The 25,001-nt window shown below is 42.7% G+C and overlaps 1 protein-coding gene across 1 annotated transcript in view; it reads right to left on the reverse strand.

The window, feature by feature from the left end:
• minar1 (membrane integral NOTCH2 associated receptor 1) overlaps positions 1-25,001 on the reverse strand; it is a gene marked incomplete at both ends in the record, with an annotated part of 42,113 nt that overhangs the window by 3,751 nt on the left and 13,361 nt on the right. Inside the window, one exon of the mRNA XM_080730004.1 lies at positions 20,108-20,377. Within this exon, the coding sequence (XP_080586130.1) occupies positions 20,108-20,377 (270 nt within the window). The remainder of the gene's footprint in view (positions 1-20,107; positions 20,378-25,001) is intronic.

The raw sequence follows: 25,001 nt of genomic DNA on the forward strand, positions 1-25,001 counted from the left end.
ATGGGGATTCCACTCTCACTTTGGTGTGGCTGCAGCCTAACATAGTATTCCAATTGCAATATTGATACTTTTACTTAAAGGGGAGACCACCCATTTTCAATATTGAACTATGTCATTAATATACCTTAGAGGAGTTGTGTGGAAATAGAAAAAAAGTTCCCCCCACGTGTTGCCTAGAACTGGAAGATTGATTTTGGGGTTTGTATTGTAAAGTACAATGTGTGATGTCATCAAGTTGTACTTTACAATACAAACCCCAAAATCAATCCTCCAGTTCTAGGCAACACAGAAGGGGGGGAACTTTTTTTCTATTTCCACACAACTCATCTAAGGTATATTAACCCATTCAGGCCGGGAACACATTTTGCTGTTTGGGAGGGGCTTACAGTACATGTAGGGATGGGTATCGTTCACCTTTTAATCGATACGATACCTTTTTCGATACCTGGGAATCGATACGATACCTTTTTCGATACCATTTTCGATACTTTTTATTTATTATTATTATTATAATTATTATTTGCCTTTTTCTATGGGCTATTTTATAGACGTTGGATCATTATCATAATAATATACATTATAGGCTATTCTCGGCTATTTTCACAGTAACGAGTGTAGCCTACTAAAGCAGTCATTAAACTCTCAGTAGCCCAACTGTTACAGATGCGACCGGCAAGGGGTGCATTCAAAAGTATCGAAACAAGGTATCGTTCGTTTTTACGTGAACCGATACCGATAGTATCGTCATCATTGAATCGATACCTTTAAAAGTATCGCTGACGATACCCAACCCTAAGTACATGTACAGTATGTAGCAACATATTTGTTTTGTAGGCTAATTTCTGATTTAGCCCTATTCTATAGGTTAGGCCTATGACACAGTTCAATATTGAAAATGGATAGACTTCCCCTTTAAGTAAAGAATGTAAGTACTTTTTCCACCACTTCCCTTGTTCCGCTCTTCTTCTTCTTCCTTTTCTTTTTTCAGAAAGCGGGACACAGGGCGGTATACATTGTCCCGCCGTCGCTGCGGTTGAAGCCAATAGCCTTCATTGGAATCATTTCCAGTACCATTTCTACAATGATGGCTGACACCCACACAAGGATAAAATAGGCTTCATTTATGCACTGATAGAAACCAATGGGTGACGTCACCGTTCCCTTAGTCCAGGTTTTTCTACAATCTACGAATGGAACACGCTATCCAACATACCGGTAGTTGTTCTCCCTGCTCAACAGCCACCATGAGCAACAATAACAATACAATAACAGTAACCAGGGCAGGAATTTCAGGGAGGCCATGAAGGCCATGGCCGTCCTTGCCCCTCAGTTTGGCCTTGTGCCCCTTCAAAAAAAGGCATGACCTGAGGCCACAGTGGCCTTAATGCCCCAGCTGACTGTACCACTTTCTCCTCTTAACTCTTATACTGCCAGATGTTTTATTTATTCATTGGGTCTTTTGCCAGCAAAAAGCGGCTTACCTTTGCGACGTTATAGTAGATGCGCAACATGCACTTTGGCGGACCAGGCAGCAGAGGGCGGCGTCATGCAAGAATTAATGTGAATTTGGCCGTTCTGAGTTGCCATCCATTGAGACCAGTCACTTGCCACAGAGCCACAGGGCCAGAGAAATCAACACGGAAGAGAATTGGTCTCCATTGATGTTAACGCATAAGGGATTTTTAAGACCATCATTGCAGGCGATGTGTTTACAGTACACGGAGGCGCAACCCCTCATCAGCTTACGGACATCAACAAGGTAAACGAACGAACGGCCGTATTGGCGAGGAGCGACGTTCAGAATTGGGGCGAACGGTAACGTCCGTAGCAGTAAAACAGTTAATACCCGCTCAAGGACCCCTGAACTTTGAGAACAACTGGCCACTGGTGCCAGTACGCCCAGAAACGCCATTGCAGAGAACCATACCAAAACATGTCTTCCAAGGCAATCTGAACAGTTTAAGAGCTGCGTTTCTCAAATGCCATTTGACATTAACACTCTAATAAAGAACCCAGGTTTTTAAAGCAAATGAATAATGTGGTTGATGTCAATATGACAATTCTTCTCTAATTGCCTTTAGTGCTTTGAAAAGTTCAAAGCTATCACTTTGGAAAAATTAGAGGTAAGAAAGTAATAAAAGGTTCAGAGATGGCCATGGAAATAATAACAATAATACACATGACTTTTAAAGCATCTTTTCAAAATGGATTATAAATTTCTCTATCTATACCTTCCCTCTCAGCTTTCCTACTTTCCTACTAAATAAATAAATAAATAAATAAATAAAGTTCAAAGGGATGACTAACCACTCTCCCTCTTTAAAAACACAGCATGTGTTCTCCATCAACACAGCATGTGTTCTCCATCATGTCTACTGGACTAATATACATTTAGTATTTTATTCATGGTAATATTGTTGACCACTCCTTTTGTAAGTCCGTGGCAAAAATATATTTTTGGGTTGATGACCAATGCAGTAAGTTTGATTTGTGCAGGGCTGAGATTTCACTGCAGATAGTCTACATTTCAAAATCATCCTAACCCTTAAATTCAATTATTTCTTTCAATGGACTAAACCTTGTTTTATTTGATGACCTTCCTGCCCTAGCATTTGGCCTTTGTGCCCTCCCAAAATTGACAACAACGAAGGCCTTCCCCTAAAACGACGACATTCTAGGCATGACAGTAACAATACATTTCTGTCACCATGGGTATGCGCATGCATGAAGTGAATGGCAAATCGAGTGGCAAATCAAGTTGCAAATCGATTGTGTTCGTTGGAACCCCCACCCAAGCTGGTGGATCTTTTCCCTGTCCCTGCGAAGCCTTGAAACGGAAAAGCCTTGAAGGGAATTCAATTAAATTATGGCTGGCTCTTAAACAAGCAAAACAATATTTTTTCAACAGTCTCTCCCATGGGTAGAGACCAAACAACCAATTTTCCGAACTGTAATGTCATAAATGGTGCCTGCTGTACACTGCTCACTGACTGTCTATTGTCAGTCTGCTGTCCACAATCCATATTATTCAGGGTCATTCTACTGTTCACAGTCCATATTATTCAGGGTCATTCTACTGTTCAGTGCAGCAGCTCCAGGATTTATAATTTGATAACATCACAGTGCAAGGCACTCAAGCGTTTTGCTCCTTCCCTGCCTCTGCCAGAGATTGAAGAGTACATCACTGCCATGATGCCATCTCACAGTGGATGACTTCCCACCACCTCAAGCTTAAGACTGACTTCTTCCCCGGAAAGTTCTGCCCCCTGCAGGAATAATAATAATAATACATTTATACTAGTAAGACGCCTCAGGGCGACAATCTGGCCAGTGATGTATATCGGACCAGTTACCCATATATGGAGACCCCTGGTACCCATATATGGAGATTTGGAGATCCATGTACTTTATATGGAAATATGCTGTGAGAGCCCAAACATGCTTACCGGTACTCAGTTATTCGTTATGTGAAAGTCCTATGATATCTATGACATCTGACATCATACCCTTTTATGCATTTTATCCATACATAGAGATTCCTGTCTGTAGAACCAGCCACACAGATATGGGCTTTCTTGGCCATCTGTCTTGGCCATAAATGGATTCTGTTAGTGTGGTATGTGGCCGATGTGGCCTCCATATATGGGCATTCCCATATGAAGTCCTGTTAGATATGGGCTTAATATTGATGACATCAGGAACTCTATATGGGCATAAAAGGGATTATGTTAATGTGACATCACAGTGAAGCCAGAGCGTGATGTCAGAGCGTCAAACCCATTCGATTAGAGTGGTTTCCCCACCATTACAGCATGATGTCAGAGCGACGAACCTGTGATGTCACAGTGATGTGTCAGGGGAACCACAGTGTCAGGCGTGACAGAAATTAGGGATGGGACGATATGAAAATTTCATATCACGATTATTGCGACAAAATAAATCACGATTTACGATTTTATCGCGATAATCATCCTATTGCCCTGTTATCCTGGGGCGAAACATTTGCCAAAAAATAGCAGATCTACAAGCTCACAACGCGTAGATCGGCTATTCTTTGGCTAAGACATTTGATAGAGAGTGAAAAAAAAGTATACATCGAGTATTTATATTATAAGTACCCTTTACCAATTATAGAGGGTTTTAGAGGTACTGCATATGCAGCTCGGCAAATAAAAGGTGAGTCTGGTTGGCTGAAATGTCACCAACCCACCAATAGTCTAACCTGACTGCGCCAGATAGTTGCAGCAGTGCGTAACGCTCTGCCTTACATCTGGGACCTCTCGGGCAGACTCGATGTAAGGGGCAGGCCATTTTTTGAAATTCTTTAGCAGGTGATTGGATGTGGCCGTCTCTCTATCACAGTCTGGGAGTGCCAACTCCAACCACTCATATTGGCCTGTCTGCATCCACGTGGTCTGCAATCAGACTCTATTGGCTCAGAGCCACTCAGAGCCCGCCCGTAGCTGCCGCTGATTGGTCCGGCCTGGGGCTTTACGAGCGTTATCAACTCCCACCGAGAGATCTCAGATGGTAAAGTAGTAGCCTACGCACTACTGCCACCATCTGACGCAACTTCGCAAGTCAGGTTACCAATAGTCACGACATATGCCCGATTGGCTACAGGCATAGCGGGGGGGGGGGGGACAAAACTATGTTCGTAAACTCCTGTAGAGTGGAGATCAAAGAGAGAGAGCACCATTCATGGTGGTTACTTTATTAACGCCTAGTTATAATAGTCCATGGGCCATACGAGATGTCGGTATCGGAAAGGTGGCAAAGGTTATCGTGCATTTTTTAAAAGCTCTATATCTGTAGATTATAATTTGGTATGATAACCCTTTCTGAGACACAGCTAAATTGATGTTATCAGCCGCTAGAGTTGGTGTCCCATTAACTTTACATTACAGGGAAAAAAAGCAAAAAAATAATCTGCTTTAAGTAGCATATGAGGGGTCAATCTAGGGGTTTTTCATGATTCTGAATCAATTGCAAGCATCTGTTTTGCACAAAAAACATTCCTTGGGCTAAAAAACGGCCCCACAAGACTATGGTTTAGTGATGAAAAGTGATGAGTCATCACTTTTCACACTTTTGTGGGGCCGTTTTAGCACAATGAATGTTTTTTATGCAAAACAGATGTTTGCAATGGATTTAGAATCATGGAAAACCCCTAGATTGACCCCTCATATGTTACTTAAAGCAGATCATTTTTTTGCTTTTTTTCCCTGTAATGTTAAGTTAATGGGACACCAACTCGGCTGATAGCGGCTGATAACACCAATTTAGCTGTGTCTCAGAAAGGGTTATCATACCAAAATATAATCTACAGATATAGAGCTTTTCAAAAATGCATGATAACCTTTGCCACCTTTCCGATACCGACATCTCGTATGGCCCATGGACTATAAGTACCTAACAAACTTTCATTACACACATCTATTTACAATGCCTAATGCCACTTATGCAAATTACATATCCGTATGAGAACTCAACTCAACAAATAGCAAGATGAATCAATTAATAAATAAAGGAAAAAATATAAATTATTCTATTTTATTTTTTTATTAACCAATAGATCATAACTGGGCTGGCCCCTTATGTATTTAGGCACTTATAGGGACTGCCAATTTCATTATGTGAAATCTGTTATGATTTCTGTGTTGTATTTCAGTGGTTCTCAACCTGTGGGTCGGGAGCCCCAGGGGGGTCGCCAAATTATTTTGGGGGGTCCCCAGATGATTAACTTAATGTGCAACATTGTTTTCTCCCTCAACAGTAAACAAACCATCATAAAGTTTAACTGTATAGAGGGTATCTGCACATTTCTAAATGACAATTTAAGGATTTTTTAATACCTCTGAAATGACAAATTAAACATTGGCCAAATTGTCAAATATTAGAGGCAGAAATTGTGAAAATAGCCGAGCTACATGCTCACAACGCTTGTGAGTATGTAGATCAGCTATTTTCACAATAGAACTGTGTTATACAAAATGTAATTCCTCAACTCTTAGTGCTTGTCAGGGGGGGGGGGGGGGGTCCCCAGTTAAAATATGATTATTTTGGGGGTCTGAAAAGGTTGAGAACCACCAGACCATCTATCAGCTGTTCTCAGTCTGCAGTCTGAGATAAACACAGACGGTACGGGAAACAACACCAGACGGTGTGCCGAGTCCTGCCTACCCCTGTCTTTGTGGATGTTTTGCTTCCATATACTGTAGTCCCTGAGAGACAAGGAAGATACACAGTATAAGCTGGAGTGTTATTTCAAAAACGTAATTAGCTCTTTACAGTGTATGCTTTTTTAGCATACTGTTCCTGTGTGACTTCAGTGAGTCACTACATTGTCATAGAAAGAAGGGAGAAAGCTATTTACAATTGATCGTTTTCAAGCCTTTAGCAGACTCTCTTACGCAGAACAACGTTCAAGATCGGAAAGTAGCGTGAACCCTATTGTCGATAAATAATGGTTAAGTATGCAGTAGTAACTAGGATACCGGGTTTAAACTAATCTGTAATCTATCTAAATGCTATCGAAGCATTCTCAGCCTTTCTGAAGGGGTGAGTTTTAAGACTGCGGCGAGTGAGTCTGCAGTCCTGACTCAGGCGGGAGGTCATCCCACAGCTTCAAATGACCTCGCCCCGCCCCCCTCACTCAGGCAAGGACAAGCAAGCAAGCAAAGCAACCAAGGACACGACATGAGAATACGAGACAAAGAATGGGAAAGCTCCTACTGTATGTAGTACCCATCAAAATGTAATTATCTCCGGTCTTGTCAAGGTTGTTAATGGTCAGCAAGTTAATAGCCCCTTGAGCCAAATTCGAGTGTGTTGAGGGGCTGCACCGCAACACTGAGGGATGCTGTAGATGGATGTGCTGGGATTAACATCGCAGAAACAAACAGTGTTGTTATTGATTTTGTCCGCTGCACCCATTTATTTCCGTATTATTTGTGTATGACTGGTGATGCTGGTGCGCACAGTTGCAGGCAGAGTTTGAAAGAAACGCACGATTCCATAACCACTTAAAGCCCTATATACTTTGTTGTACAACAAATAGTGAAAATAGATGATCTACAGGCTCGCAGCGCATCATGATGTGCCGCGCCGTGAGCTCGGATATGCTATTTTTCACAACCTGCCAAACAAATGGAACCCTGCCTGCAGGCAGGCGTCCAGCTTATGCACCCGCTCACCCCGTGCGATCACAGACTAATCCTTTGTCTCTGAAGAAGGCCAGCAGCCAAGGTTAATCTTATTGTTCCTGTGCTGGTGGACTCTCAATATTGATCATCAGAAATGTTGAAATCAATGACTCTGAAGGTGACCCGCCAGGTTCTGTTTATTGATTCCTGAGACGCTGGACTTGTGTCTAGACTATCACTGGCTCAGCTGCAGTAAGAATGTGTGGGAAATGGTATACGTCTACTGTAGGTGGTGTTACCATCTTTTGCAATGGGCAGACCGCTGAACTTAAAGGGCAAGTTCACCTCTGGGACAACCAGATCTTATTTTATTGTTGTTTGGGACACGATCGAACACAATCCTGAGTTATTTTTTGTGTTCAATCTGTGTTTTGAGATATTTTAGTATTTCAGCATGAATGATGATGCATTTTGCATCATATGATGCAGCATGATGACTCATATGTTGCAAAATGCACTGCAAATAAGCTAATATCATACAATATTGGTTCAAAGTATTGTCATTATCATTGAAAATCAGTTACTGTAGGCTTGTAAGAATTAAGACTCAATCGATGGAAGCGTGTTGCGTATGGTATAAGCACGTGACACACATGTTGGAGTTTGGTCAGAATATCATTTATAGGGAAAAGCCATTTGTTTTTACTGTCTTGAACTTCTACCACATCTACACTTTTTTTTTCATTTTAAAACACATTTTAAAACAAAAACGTGACATTTGACAAGCCTTTGACAATAATTAACGTCCATGAAACTGTACTTGTAGTAACACTAACACAACACTTATTAATTGATATAATATCCCCCCTATCTGTTATTGTAGTCTGTGGATTTAAAGCTGTACTGTGGAAGCTGCTCAACTAGTGGTCAGTAGCGGTATTGCTTTTTTCGTCCGGAGTCGCCGCGGACCACCGGAACGGGCGGCCGCCGCGAGCACCTCCGCCTCGCCGATACGCATCCGTAGAGCCGTCTCCCGTCATTTTTAGACCAGGATTGAGGGAGTAGCAGGCAAGATTCCTTCACCAATGTAAACACAGTTGCTGAGGGAAGCTACTTCCTTTAGAGACAGCAAGACTCGCTGTGATTGGCCGGTGGTGTATGATCCGCGCTGTGATTGGCCGGTAGTGTATCATGTGGGAGACATCATTTTGCCGGGAAATTCTACCCCCCTCACAACTCATAGAAAACATATAAAGAGAAGGCTTCAGAAGCTGAAAATAACAGAGTGGGTGTTCTAAAACTTTAGCGATTTAACAGTTAGGACAATTTTAACACTTATGTTGCAATGATTTTTTCTCTTCAATGTCTCGCGTTGCCATGGTTACCATAGACTTCCATGTAATTGTGCAATTGTGTAAAAAGTGCACGCCCATGCCTAGATGATGCACCACGTGTGTAGATGCTGTTCACAGCTTTCAAACAAAAAAATCCGCTTGGAAATCCGTTCAGGCATTCATGATTTATGGGCCATTATGTTTTCTTCAGATGTAAACAAACATGGCTGCCATGTTTGAAAGAATGGGTTGGTATGGGGGTTAAACATACAATTTCGCGATCGCGATCATGCCTAATACATTTCTGGAGGTCCAAAAAATTTTTTTGAAAAAATTTTTTTTGAAAAAAAAAAAGAAATTCATAAACGGCCCAAACTCGGGAAACTCGGGGTTGGCACAGCGTTGGTATCAATACAAACTCGGGAAACTCGGGGTTGGCACCAGATGTGTTAAGATTTGTTTTATAAAAAAAGTTACATGGTATAACTTTAACTAGAGCAAGAAGGTCAAATTAATTTTAGGTCAGATTGGTCAAAACTGTGTGCATGCGCACGTCCGTCCAGTGCTGAATGTCACAAATGCTGTCGTGGTATTCCATCATTAAACATATCCAGCTATACTATATATTTTATTTGCATTTCATATTATTTTGTTGTGTGTACATGAGCTTTCTGCCTGTAGTGTCCAATGGTCTTTCAGTATGGTACATGACATGTAATGTATGGCACTAGTGTGCGCAAACTGCGCATGTCATGGTGCTAAATGATGCTTATGATAACACACCTGATTGTCTAAGATTTGTTTCGGGTTTTTTATGCCTTTATTGATAGGACAGTAGACTGACAGGAAATGGGGAGAGAGATGGGGAGTGACACGCAGGAAAGGTCGTCGGGATCGGGATTCGAACCCACAACATGCTGTCAGGCATCAGAGCCTATGTGGTATGCGCCTGGACCGCAAGGCCAGCAGGCGCCCCCAAGTGTAGCCTATATTTTAATCATACCAAAGAACAAATTCAGATAAAATAAATGATGAATGCCACTAACCCTATATACTTCAATGACTCAAAAGGGGTATACTATGCCAACTCCTTTTTCCCCACACCAATCTTTTCTCCGAACATAACCGCTCTAGTACAAGCTCACAACAACACATTGCAATGTTCATAGACTGTTTGCCACCAGAATAGGGATGCTAGGTTTCCTGCTTAAATAGCCTATATATCTTAAAAATGCAATCTAATTGCGACCGTCAGGTCGCAGTTACTATCAAAACCTCGACCAGCTGTCTGTCTGTCTGTCTGTCAGTCTGTCTGTCTGTCTGTCTGTCACACGTCACACTTTTGCCCTGCTCATATCTCCGCAACCGTTGCCCCGATCCATGCCAAATTTTGCACACACTCCTTGCCTGCCAAACCACAACCCATCAAGTCACACATGACACTCTTCTAGTGCCACCATGAGGCCGATTCTTGCTAAACACATTTTTGGACGCAGCTCCTAAAAATGTTGCCCTAAAATCACTCAAATCGCTACACAGTATGTCTACACTCATGTCATCAACATGGATCTGTCCCATTTAGCGCCACCTTCAGGCCGATTTCTTAAAACAAATTTTTGGACACTGCTCCTATAGATTTTGCCCTAAAATCATGCAAATCGGTACACAGTATGTCTACACTCATGTCATCAACATGGATCTGTCCCATATAGCGCCACCATCAGGCCAATTTTTTCAAACACATTTTTGGACACTACTCCTACACATTTTGCCCTAAAATCACGCTGCGACCTGACGGTCGCTTATCTCCCGATTAGGGAGTCTTACTGGTAATATATTTTGTGAATGAGTTTGAATGCATGTGCATAGCTGCTCCGTTCATTAACGATCACCTGTTCTGTAGAGACAGTGGTCTCATAAGTAGTGGATAACCATTGTGGTTAACTTTGAAACCCAGGTGGTCCAACTCAAAGCACCTATAGCAGGGTTCCCCAATTAGTTTTCCCCACGGGCCGAATTATGTCTAGGGTACCAAGCCGAGGGCCACAACATTGCAGGGGGCGACGGCGGCGTTCCCGCTACTCCAGCGACTGCGACAGTTCAGATATTGTCGTTGTCGGGTGAAAATCTTCCATTCGTTTTGCATTTAGCATTTTAAAAATTATTTAAACTAGTGAAAACAGCCGATCTACAAGCAGTAGATCTGCTGTTTTCACTACTTTTGTGCGACGGCCTTGTATGATTTGCGAAAGAATGTACACATTTGGAGATACGAGATTTCCACCCGACAACGATGAGATACTAGTGTTGTTTCCGCTCTTATACCACCATTATTACTGGGGTTGGTGTGGGCAAGACAGTAGCCCCCCGCGGGCCGCAAATGCCTATTGGGGAACCCTGGCCTATCTATTATTACATTGTTCTTATTGCCGCATCCCACTTCCACGCCCGTCCACGCCCCTTTACATCCACTCCAACTCATAGGTAGTCGCATAGGTAGTCGTCGCATAGGTAGTCGGTAGTCGTCAGGACGTAAGGAATACCGCCCATAACCCTATGCCGTCCGCTCATTCGCTAAGCACGAGAGAGAGGAGGCAACAGGGGAGGGGGGGCGGCCAAGCGAGAGAGAGAGAGAGAGAGACCGCGGCACATTTCTGAGAAATCTCCGCACAGTTGTATCGGACTGACTGTGTGTGATGTGCGTTTGTGTGTGTGTGCGCTCATTTGCTCAAACACATACACAGGCTCACAAGACACACCCCTCCGCCAATTTGCAAGCCCACAAAGCGTCGCGGATGCAACGTGCTGTGGCCTTGCAGATCAAAGGTTCTCCTCCCCTCCGACGCAGTCTGCTCTCCATGCTGCTGCTCCCCCCTCCCCTCCCCTCTCCACACACTCATGCCTCCATGCCGCTGAGCCGCTCGCTGCCCGAAAAAAGTTGCTAAAACCTCTTGGAAACCATTGCTCCCACTGGATTAATAACTAGATATCTTCTACCTTTGGCTGTTCAATTGGAGAGGACAACAGCAACACATTAAAATCCACGATGTAAGGCTCCAACTGCTTGCATAGACGAGAAATGGTGGCGATGCGTGATCATGCGTCTTTAACAATGTGATCGACACATTAAAATCCACGATGTAAGGCTCCAACTGCTTGCATAGACGAGAAATGGTGGCGATGCGTGATCATGCGTCTTTAACAATGTGATCGTCGCATATTATCGCCAGCTATCCTAGGCTGTGTTAGGTTAATAACTATGACTCGTTGACCCTCATTTGACCGGTCATTTGACAGGCAATCCAGCACAGTCTGGCTTGTGCAGTACGTGTGTCAACTGAATGTCAAGTAATCCTCTCCCCCTCACGCTAAGTTCCACTTTATTTTCCATTCTGAACGACAAGCCTAATATTGCATTTAGGCTCTTTAGTTTCCAATAATTAAACTATAAGCCAGTGTTTTATTGCTACACAATAAATGGTAAATAATGTAGCCTACTCTACATGCATAAATAATTAGCCATCCATCCATCCATTCATCTTCAACCGCTTATCCAGCATCGGGTAGCAGGGGTAACAGTTCCAACTGAGATTTCCAAAGTTCCTTAATAATAATAATAATAATCAAAATAAACAATTCTAATGATTATAATAAACATACATACATACAGTACATACTGTATAAATGTATCCGCCTTATTTCGCCTTTTTTTCGGACCCGGACCCCTTTCAAAAAAATATTTCTGGACCTTCAAGATTTGTATTTGAGGACCCCTGCCCTATGGGCATAACAGTCACTTCTCTCCAGTGCGTCCGCCGGTCAAATATGTCCGACCGGAAACGTGCGCTGCGGCACAATAGTTCCGCCACAATAGTTCCCCCCCAAAACATTTTTTTTTTTTTTTTTCACTTTTTTTAAAAAACTTTTTTTTTTAGAAAAAAAAATTTTTTTTAGTAAAGAAGCGGGCGTGGACTCTAGATGTGAGCGGCCGAAGGCCGCGAACCTCTAGTAGAGTACATTACAAACACAGTCTGTTTCAGATGCGACCACAGGGCCAGTGCAGGCAGTAGATTGCTAAATAGCTACTTACCCTGGACTGTATTTCATTCAGACTGACCACCAGCAGCGATAAAGCATATCCCCACTACTGGCAATAAAACTGAATGACCTGTGGGGGGTGGGTATCAAAAGCTAAAATATGGATTCCCCCCATCCCCTACAGCCAGAGGGGATTCTGGCTTCTGTTGGCCATTTTTGTCAAAATTCTATTTTTACCATCATACAAATGTATGACAATGTATAGTGTAAGAAATACACTATAGCCTATATTTACAGGGGTAGGCAAATAGATTTGGCCAAGGGCCACTTTTTCTCTAAGGCATTATATGGCGGGCCGGAACATATAATGAAAGACTAATTTAATTCATTCATATTTAAACAATGTAACGGGAACTCCAGGACAGACTGCCTTATAAGATATAGGCATTGTGATACAGAGAATTTAAAAAGAAATCTAAACTAAGAGATGGCAAGGTGAACTGAAAACAAGCTGTTTTCCCCCTTTCCATTTGCAAATACACATTTATGGACTGACCATTTAGTGGAGCCTATAATTTGAATGATTACATACTTTTATTCTCATAATTATTACTCCCTTCTCTGTTGCCAGATGTAGGCTACAATGTCATATACAGAAGCGTGATTCATAATAAATCCCTTTGCACATCTTGAGCTCACAACGCGGTGCGGCACGACGCCTTGTTGTGAGTTTGTAGATCGAATATACAGTGCGCAACACCGCTGTACGTTGGAGAATCAATTGTGTGTATTGTATTGATCGCAGCTGCCAGCCTAGTGCACTGCAGAAAGACAGACTGCTTGAGAACGCAAAATTATTCAAAAGAATAAGGAGGGGGAAAAACAAATCTTAAAAAAAAAAAAAACATAATTCTCAAAATAATCTGAGGGGCCAGAAATAATTTCAGGGGGGCCAATTTTGGCCCGCGGGTCGCCTATTTCCGACCCCTGGCCTATAAAACCTTAAAATACTATAATAATATTTTCTTCTTGCTTGAGCTGCAAATGGAAGCCTGCATAAACAAGAGTTTCACCTCACCGTTACCTGTAATTGTGTTGTGACAATAAAGTTGATTGATTGATTGACTGATGACCCCTGCCCACAGTAAATCGAACCCTGAGTAGAGTTCACCAGGTGAGGCATAGTAAACCAGTGCATTTCCTGTGTGTTGCTATTTACTAGAGACGGCAATTTTATTCTTGACGATGGTCATTTATTTTTCTCCTCCCATTCATTCTTTCTCTATCTTTAACATATCTGCTCTCCCTGTTTCGCACTTTTCCCTAATTAACAGATGTTTTTATTATTATTATTACTTGAAGCTCGGCCGCCCTTGAGCGTCTAGTCGGCGACCTGGCCAACTCGGGAACGATGTAAATAGGGAATGAATGCCCCACCCTTTAATGCAAACCCCATTATACCTGTTGTCATAGGACCCGTTTTGACCATCTGTTTGCCTGTGTCCATTTATGCCCATATATGGAGATATCATGCCCATATATGGAGATATCTGTCTGTATGCGTCCATTTTATGCCCATATGGAGATCTTTGCATCTGTCTGTCTGTGTCCCTTTTATGCTCATATATGGAGATCTCTGCCCTTCGGGCGGCCAATCGTCTAGTCGGGGACCGGCCTACTCTGGAAGGATGTAAATAGGGAATGAATGCCCCACCCTTTAACGCAAACCCGATTTATCTGTTTGCCTGTGTCCATTTATGCCCATATATGGAGATATATTTCTGTCTGCGTCAATTTTATGCCCATATATAGAGATCTCTGTATCTGTCTGTGTCATAAGACCCGTTTTGACCATATGTTTGCCTTTGTCCATTTATGACCATATAATGGAGATATCATATATGGAGATCACTGTATCTGTCTGTCTGTTTCCCTTTTATGCCCATATATGGAGATCTCTGTCGCTTTTTGTTTGTTTCTTCTTTAAGCAGAATACGCAGATGTCAGCAGCTAGATCTGTGACATCAGAACACGTCAAACTGATGACATTCAATACGTAACCATGGCATTTTTTGTTGACTCATGTGGCGTACGTGATGTCAGAGTCTTTTATGAAGTGATGTCACAATGAGTCATCGCTTGCGCCGGTTTCCTCCGAAACAGCCTGATGTCAACAATCAGCTCCAAATACGGTGATTCCGAACGTTTCACGCCGGTTCGGGAAAACCGCGCATCGTGTCGGGTCGAGGCCGGGCATGGCACTCTGCGCTGCGGCGGGGAACGCGCGTGCCGAATCTGAAGCCGGTGGGACAAACGGTTCTCGAGATACGCGGATTACATCTACGCATACACGCGCGCTCACAGAGATTTCTCGCATGTATGTAGTTTATTTAAGATTATTGCGACCGTTAGGGAGCAGTTTACTACCAAAACCTCCACCGGCCGTCCGTCCGTCCGTCACACGTCACACGTCACACCTTTGTTTGTGTACGGTGTGATGTCATATATCTTCAGTATGACATCACACCACATGTGTACACAAACCTTTGTGTACGTTGCTGTGGCAACAGTCTGTTGTTGCTGGTCTGTTAGTGTACGTTAGCAACCACCTTAGCAACCATGGTTTTACCCTAGCAACCAACTGTTTACCCTAGCAACCAACTGTTTACCATAGCAACCATGTTTTTTTACCCTAGCAACCAACTGGGCATAAAAGGGATTCTGTTAGGGATCTCCATATATGGGCATAAAAGGGATTCTGTTAGGGATCTCCATATATGGGCATAAAAGGGATTCTGTTAGGGATCTCCATATATGGGCATAAAAGGGATTCTGTTAGCTGTTAGTGATCTCCATATATGGGCATAAAAGGGATGCTGTTAGGGATCTCCATATATGGGCATAAAAGGGATTCTGTTAGGGATCTCCATATATGGGCATGAAAGGGATTATGTTAGGGATCTCCATATATGGGCATAAAAGGGATTGTATCCCAGATGATGCCCTGTTAGGAGATCCACACTAACAGAATCCATATATGGTCCTACCGACAGCTGCTATAAGCCAACCCTGGCGATAAGGTCTGAGTCGAAGAAATGCTTCTTTCCTGGCAAGAATTGCCCCTTTATACTGTAGGGCTCGTTTGTGTATTGTATGACATCACGCCACATCATCGGCTGAGGACTGTGTGATGTCATCATATCTCCATATATGGAGACATAAGTTGCTCATGCCCAAATATGGGCTGGTGAGGTCAGACTTAGTGTGATGCGTAGGTTATCTCCATATATGGAGATTCAACTTCAATGAGTAACCATGGCAAACTGTCAACTGCCCGTATGTCTTGATAATTGGTAAAACAAACTTTTGGCCTATTTGTGGAGATAAGCGACCAACGGTCGCTTATCTCCCGATTAGGGAGTCTTACTGGTTATTATCATTAGGGTAACCTGGTAAATAAACGTTCTTTTTGTGTAATATAGCAGATTTACGTCAGTAATCATGTGCTACCCTATCCTCTCACTCTTCCCTCCAATATGACTCACGAATAAAACTCTACAGAATAAATTCTAAAGAAAATCCCTAAATGCAGACCATTTCACCTAGCAATAAATTCTTGATTTGAGCTATTTAATTTGCATTAACTGGTTGCAGAAAGTATGTCGAGCTTTCAAGACTACATTCAGCTTGTCAAGACCAAAGACCAAAGGTAATGGAAAGCCTCAGTGTCAGCCCATTAGCCAGTAAGTAATCGCTGTCTTTCAGACATTGATTGCACCTATAAAGTTACGTGCAGTGTGAAGTAATTCGCTTTCTTTGACTCAAATCACTCAATGGCAGCCGACACAGTCAGACATATATTGGAAAGAGGCTGGTGAGATAGCAAGTGATATGATCTGTCTCTCTGGCAGCTCTGAAGGCCATATACTGTAGTATACTACACACATCAATAATATAGTGCTCTGGCTGCATCAAAGCTTAACAGACCAGACCAGTGCACCCATAGACATCAAAGGGGGCTTTAGCCCCTGCCCTTTTATATGTCTGTAAAAAGTGCCCTCTCCAGACCATGAATGCAGTTTTTATATGCTGAAAGAAATGCAAATGCCTCCTTTCCATAACATACCTGAAGACAGCATTCAAGAGAATAGCCTTGTCCAAACTCTCCTGAACTTCAATGCAGCATCTTGTGTTGAAATAATTGCCCTCTCTGTGTATAAACGCCACATCACCAGATTTGACTACCACACTGATTAAGTTCAGTGTGGTATCAAGCAATGAAAATAGCCGACCTCCAAGCTCACAGCTGCTTGGAGGTCTGCTATTTTCAATATTTTCACAGAAAGGCCTTTTTAGAAATGTCAGCCCCTGCCTCTCTAACATTCTCTGCACGTCCTTGGACAAGACCCTATTTTCTCCCATGTCTATTGTAGCATCATACACACACCAAGCCACACACGTGGAGCACACGTGTGACCAACCTGAACAGACTTCAGAATGTATTATCTGCCGTGATACTTTTTCTATACAAGGTTTCTTGAAATATCTTTTCATGATTACCTCAGTATTCACTATCCAACGCACCTGCACCCATCCAGTGGATGTGCGAATATTTCCCTTACATATACAAGGTTTCTAAAAGCTTCTATGTTCAAGATGTAGAGAACAGAGATCAAGGCTAGACGAATAGCTGTGTTGAATAGATGCCGGCCTCCAGGTTTTAGTTAATGTTACTGCATGGGGATAGAAATGTTGCAAGGCCGCACAAGCTCTTGGAAAAACAGCATCTACTCTGATCTGCAACAGCGTTTAAAGTTAAATTAGCTGTTCGGCCGGCATGCAGGTGGATATTTATTGTTCTTTTAATACCAAATACAACTTTTTGCATCCCCAAATGCCTGGTCTAGAGAAGCAATACAGCAGCGGGTAATGATTTCCATATACAGTAGACACACCTTTATCAATACCGTTTCATTGAGAAAATAGGCTGATTTCCTTCTTCTTGTCATTGCTGCGGGTGGTGCGCATTGATAACAGAATAGTCCAGGCGTTTTGGGCAGGAATAGGGTGGAATCGTGACATTTGGCACACAGTTAGAACATGCCATATGGAACATTTTTGGCTATAGGGCCATCGCAGATTTGTCTTGGGAAACTTGTGGGAGCCAATCAAAGTTGGGCTCTCATAGACGTTACTATACAGTACAATAATACAAAAAATAAATATGCTTTAAGTAGCATGTGAGGGGTCAAACTAGGAGTTTTTCGGGATTCTGAATCCAATGCAAGCATTTATTTAGCAGGAAAAACATTCCTTGGGCTAAAAACGGACCCCATAAAACTATGGTATAGTGATGAGTCATCACTTTTCACAGTTTTGTGGCGGCCGTTTCTCGGAAAGGAATGTTTTTTCGTGCAAAACCAATGCTTGCATTGGATTCAGAATCCCGAAAAACAACTGTTTACCATAGCAACCATGTTTTTTTACCCTAGCAACCAACTGTTTACCATAGCAACCAGATACGCAGAGCAGGGATCTCCATATATGGGCATAAACAGGTGACATCACACTGATGTCAGATACTCAGAGCAGGGATTTCTCCATAATATATGGGCATAAAATGGATTCTGTTAGGGATCTCCATATATGGGCATAAAAGGGATTCTGTTAGGGATCTCCATATATGGGCATACAAGGGATTCTGTTAGGGATCTCCATATATGGGCATAAAAGGGATTCTGTTAGGGATCTCCATATATGGGCATAAAAGGGATTCTGTTAGGGATCTCCATATATGGGCATAAAAGGGATTCTGTTAGGGATCTCCATGTATGGGCATAAAAGGGATTCTGTTAGGGATCTCCATATATGGGCATAAAAGGGATTCTGTTAGCTGTTAGTGATCTCCATATATGGGCATAAAAGGGATGCTGTTAGGGATCTCCATATATGGGCATAAAAGGGATTCTGTTAGGGATCTCCATATATGGGCATGAAAGGGATTCTGTTAGGGATCTCCATATATGGGCATAAAAGGGATTGTATCCCAGATTATGCCCTGTTAGGAGATCCACACTAACAGAATCCATATATGGTCCTACCGACAGCTGCTATAAGCCAACCCTGGCGATAAGGTCTGAGTCGAAGAAATGCTTCTTTCCTGGCAAGAATTGCCCCTTTATACTGTAGGGCTCGTTTGTGTATTGTATGACATCACGCCACATCATCGGCTGAGGACTGTGTGATGTCATCATATCTCCATATATGGAGACATAAGTTGCTCATGCCCAAATATGGGCTGGTGAGGTCAGACTTAGTGTGATGCGTAGGTTATCTCCATATGGAGATTCAACTTCAATGAGTAACCATGGCAAACTGTCAACTGCCCGTATGTCTTGATAATTGGTAAAACAAACTTTTGGCCTATTTGTGGAGATAAGCGACCAACGGTCGCTTATCTCCCGATTAGGGAGTCTTACTGGTATTATTGTACTGTATAGTAAAGTCCAACTTTGATTAGCTCCCACAAGTTTCCCAAGCCAAAAATGTTCCAATGGCATGTTCTAACTGTGTGCCAAATGTCATGCTTCTATCATAAAGTGCACGATTTTTGCCTGAAACGCTCTGACTAACTTGAGGATCACGCCAGATTCTACCAAAGTCTGTCAAGGCAGGTAAACGTGTGACGCTAAATCTCGTCGGTCAGACTGGATCAAAATCAAATATCATGGTGGACAAAGGAAGCGAGAAAAGGCATGTGTCAACACAATGGGCCTCGCTGGTGCGGCCCCGTTGGTAGTGAAAAGCCCCTGAGTAAGCAGCAAAGCAAAGCAAATTATCCACAGTCTGACAAGGGAACAAGCCAGAGGATGCACACACATGCACAAAAGAAAAATGCATTTCATGCAAGTAAGCAATGCTGGCTTGTAATACTTGAAGGTAGACAGACAACCAGGCTCTCCCACCCAGGGACGTGCTGGCCATTGGGAAAAGCGGGACAACTCCCGAACGGCCGGTTCATTATTCCCGGCCTGTCCCGGCCGGCCATTAGGAAAAAATTTAAAATGAAATGTCGGCCTTCGTTCCATTTTGGGGTCTGGGCGGCCAACAAAGTAAATCGTCACTGTCGGGCAGAAACCTTGTATCTCCAAGTTTCAAATTTGTACATTTTCTTCGCAAAGCAAAGCCCTGCTTCATCATACAAGGATGTCACACAAAAGTAGTGAAAACAGCAGATCTACAAGCACACAACGCCTCGCACCGCTTTCACTAGTTTAAAATCATTTTTAAAATGATAAATACAAAACAAACGGTTTTGGACATACAAGGTTTCCACCCGACAACAACGAAATATAACTCACGTAATTGGCCCACTGGCTTGTCACTTGTCATGATCTGAAATGGCAGATTTCTTTGAGCAGCAGCAGCGCTATAGAGAGAGATCTCTCTCTCTATAGCGCGCAATGAGGGCCTCTCCAACTCTTTGTCCCGGGCTGAATCAGGGGCCCAGCACGTCCCTGCTCCCACCCATCCCCCCCATTCTGCTATTGTTCGGTGTTTGTGATGTCAGCGGTCTACACGCTCCAGTACCTGCAGGTCCAGAGCGTTGAGCTGTTTGCCCTTCTCCCCCGAGTTGCGTTTGTACTCCTCGACGGTCCAGGAGGGCTGGCCGCGCTTGCCGTCCGACACGCCGGTGAGCCGCAGGTCGGTGTACAGGGGGCTGCCCTTCACGTGGGCCTTGACGGCCGGGGCGTAGGGGTGCGGGGAGAAGACCTGCTCTATCAGGTAGGAGGAGGAGTCCTTGGGGGGCTTGGGCGGCCGGTGGCCTTGAGGGAGCTCGTACTGACGCTCCCGCTCCGCCTGAAGAGCAAAAAGAGGAGTGGTGGAAATATTATTCAAATGTTTTAGTAGAAATACTCTGTTACAGAATCCAGAATTAAAAATGTACTTTAGGCTGCAGCCATACCAAAGTACCTATGAGAGTGGAATCACACTCTCAAAAAGGTTTTTCAAGCCAAGGAGAGAGAGAGAGAGAGAGAGAGAGAGAGAGAGAGAGAGAGAGAGAGAGAGAGAGAGAGAGAGCAAGGAACCCAGTGGCAACAGTTGCAAAAATCGGAAAAAAATCTACCCTGGTCCGATATTCGTCCAAGAAAAAAAAACACAGAAGTGCGCAAAGGCCTTAAAAGTACAATATTTGCCTCTGAGATGTAGTGGAGTAGAAGTAAAAGTACAGAAAATTGGATATACTCCAGTAAATTTAAGTAAATGTACTTAATTACTTTACACCACTGGTTTTAGTGGTTTGAGGAGATGGCGTAAAGTCGCTGGGAGACAGAGATACAGAGGCCGAGAGGGGCGCGGTAACCCTATTCTTCACAAGAGATGAAAGCGTGTGCTGCATGTCACCGTGGCCCCGCCAGCACGCCGAAAACACTCAGGGCGCGCACGTATGCCAAATAGCCAGAATGTTTTGCCAAACACATCGCATATTCTGGGAAGTGATATTGGAACAATCGCTTGCATAAGAGCAACGGCCCAACCACACCATATAGGGAACACAGATGTTAAAGGCCAGACGATAAGGGCTGACTATGTCTTGGAAAAGACATGCTCTGAGACACGTAGGTGTCTGCAGAGAATTTGGCCTTGTCTTGAACATTTCAAGACAACAACAAGCGTTTCCCAGAATATGAGTCACACAGGAACAAAAGGACAAGAGGAGTACTGCGTATATTAGTACACTCATTTAATGTAGTAGTACATCAGCTAAATACCACAACAATACCACACTAATAGAATCCATTACGGCCAAGACAGATGGCCAAGACAGCCCATATCTGTGTGGCTGGTTCTACAGACAGGGATCCCCATGTAAGGGCATAAAAGGGTATGATGTCAGATATCACAGACATCATAGGACTTTCACATAACGAATAACTGAGTAAGCATGTTTGGGCTCTCACAGCATATCTCCATATACAGTACATGGATGGGTACCAGGGGTCTCCATATACGTGTATACTGGTCCGATATACATCACTGGCCAGATGGCCAAGATATGGCGTGACCTCAGCCTTGGTCGCTTGTCACCCTGAGGTGTCTTACTGGTATGCTGATATTTCAACTAACATTGTACAAACAATAACAACAATCCTGTTAAACAAAAAAGTCCATATGACGTCCTGGTAATGACGTCGAGATCATCCCCATATGGGCTGTGATCTGGCCTAGTTCTGAACGTCAACCGGAGTCACCGGAGGATGTTATCATAACATCATTTGGCTTGCAGGGAAGGGTGGGAATAAACTAAAATTTCAAAGTTTAATTTGTCACTTAGAACGGGTACACATTATTGTGTATCATTATTTTATTCTTTAACTATTGAAAAATAGCAGATATACAAGCTCACAGCGCGGCACTGAGTGCCGCGCTGCGAGCTTGTAGATCTGCTATTTTTTTTTAATCTTGAAAATTTGAATTTTGACACGATTCTATAAGTGTCTTTTGAATCCTTCTAAGATTTTTTTGAAAACCTGTGTTTCTATGTCAGTAATCTGGCCAGCCATCGTCAAAGAAAAGGTCCTTTTCACTTAACTGGAGCTCAGTTAGTCTGTTCTTGAGAGACTACTATGTCAGTGGTTCTCAAACATTTTCATGTGAAGGACTCCCATCTCAAAATATTTCGTTCCAGGGACCCCCCAGAAGCAAAATTTGAGTTACAAACGTTCGCTTCGAAAATACATATATTCAAAGATTTGCACACATTTTCACGACTTTTTGAAAAATAGCAGATCTACAAGCTCGCAGAGCGGCACTCTGCGCTGTGAGCTTGTATATCTGCTATTTTTCACTGGTTAAAGCATTCAATAATTCTAGGCCTAAATGGGTTAAAAAGCTTTAAATGAGAAACATACTCAAATGCTGTTTATGCGTATAACAGTTAATTTGAACGCAATATCTGAAGACCTGGATCATAATAGGGCCCTCTGAGTGAGTCAAAAGGCCCAGTCGACTGCATCTTTAACCAAAAGTTTTGGTTAAAGATGCAGTGCCATGATTTTCTTTAGGGTTTAGCAAAACCCTATGACAGACAGACAGACAGACAGACAGACAGACAGACAGACAGACAGACAGACAGACAGACAGACAGACAGACAGACAGACAGACAGACAGACAGACAGACAGACAGATTGATACTTAATGAATCCCAGAAGGGAAATTCTGATATCCCACAGCTCATACAGGCAAACTGCAAGGTTAGTTAAAAGCACATCACAAAAATAGGGGGGCACAGGTTAAAACTGAGAGAAAGACAAATAACAATATTGCACATAGACCCATAAATAGGCTGGTCATGGCGTATTACTGGGACAAAACACAAAAGTGTTCTTAAAACGTTGGTTCTTGCAAGGCATCGAATGGAACAGATCCTTGCGACAGCTGAATATAATATATATCCATTTATTAAAGATTTGTTTTGGGGCTTTTGTGCCTTTATTGATAGGACAGTAGACTGACAGGAAAATGGGGACAGAGATGGGGAGTGACACACAGCAATACAGCAACAGCAATAATTAATTTGTTTTCATATGTAGTAATTATTCCAACGCACTCCGTGTGAACCCTCATAGCAGTGTCTATTGCCAAGATAAGTCAACTATTAGTCATTATTACGCTAGAGGGCACACCAAGGAAGCCACATTTTCTACATTCTTTTGAATTGATTCCTGAAGAGCAGATGGTTCTGTATACTTGCACATTCTGCACATTTGTCATAAGTTGTTATTTCTCCCATTAAGCAAGATAAACAATACGGTGGGTAAACCGTCCCAAAACCGAATGCATTGACTGTATTGATTTGGTAGCAGTTTACCGCCAGCTGCAGCTGTCAACCACGAGTAACTGCCATCATCAGGGTCGGACAAGGTGACAAATCTATTCCTGGCTTTGTCTTATTGGCTGTCTATGTAACACCCTGTGTGCGTAGTTTACATGAGCGAGAGAGAGAGACATTAGAGAGACAGAGAGATAGACAGAGAGAGAGAGAGAGAGAGAGAGAGAGAGAGAGAGAGAGAGAGAGAGAGAGAGAGAGAGAGAGAGGGTTATACTTCTCAGTCTGTTTCTCGTCCTTGCTCACACACCCCCAAATCCCCATTGACAGCAAAAGTTAAGTGGCTTTCATGAGAAGAACTGCACTGAGTGTTAATTGTATGATTATGTATGAAAGGAGCTTGGAAGCTCGGCACAGAAGAACATATCTGGATTCATAGGCGTTCATTCATTAAAGCTCGTATTTTTCCTCCTGCTCCATCTGCTCCTTTGTCCCTGATCAGAAGAGCAGTTTGACAGTAAAGCCTATAGAGCATCGCAGTTGAAGCCCCACCCCGTCCTCACTCCGGTGTCGGAAGCGTTTTCCTCATTCATTTCTTCCATAGACATTTATTTAAACGTTTTTAAGCCTCTGACAAAGCCACCTCGGCGGGCGAGGAATCATAACAATTATTATTATTTTTTTGTTAATGCAACGATTAATTAGAAAGCTGAAAAAAGGGCAGGGTACAAGATTATTTTAGAAATTGCGGAAACTACACTCCCAGAATGCATTGCGAATGACACTTATATATATCTATATATATATATATATATATATATATATATATATATACATATATCCCTTAATCACGCTCAGTAAAAGAAAGACACTCGCTCACGGATTTCTGCTGAAGTGCAATAATCCGCCGGGAAGACAGGGGGCAGTAAGCTACTTCCGCAGTAACCGCAAGATACAAGAAAGAAGAAGAAGCTAGACCAATCACAGACGTCGATTTCACCGGATGTACATTTTTAGCAGTATGGGTAATGCAGTTCTTTTCCGTGCGATCTTGATTAAAACGTGTTTTTACTAAAACTAGAGTGATTGCATATAGCCGGGGAGCCACAGGCCCAAAAGCTCATAGAATAGGGTTTTACCTGTGACGTCATGACATACTTTTTATTTTTGTTTTTTCTATTCATTTGGTCATTAAGGTACACAGAATGAGAGGCCTGCTCTGCCGGAAACTCTGCGAAAAAAAGTTATGGCCATTTGTATATTCACTCCATCGACTTCAATATACAGGAAAGAAACACACCAAAAAAAATATGCTTTAAGTAGCATGTGAGAGGTCAAACTAGGGGTTCTTGATGATTCTGAATCCATTGCAAGCATTTGTTTTGCATGAAATACATTCCTTGGGCTAGAAAACGGACCAAAATAACGGTGAAAAGTGATGACTCATCACTATTCACAGGTTTGCGAAACTGAAATCTAGCCCAAGGAATGTTTTTCATGCAAAACAAATGCTTGCAATGGATTCAGAATCATGAAGAACCCTTAGTTTGACCCCTCACATGCTACTTTTTTTGGTGTGTTTTTTCCCAGTATAGTGAAGTCAATGGGAAACTTATTTTCGCAGTGTTTCCGGCAGAGCAGGCCTCTCATTC

The sequence above is a fragment of the Nannobrachium achirus genome (assembly GCF_963921795.1).
Source record: "Nannobrachium achirus genome assembly, chromosome: 7".
In the NCBI taxonomy this organism is placed as follows: Eukaryota; Metazoa; Chordata; class Actinopteri; order Myctophiformes; family Myctophidae; genus Nannobrachium; species Nannobrachium achirus.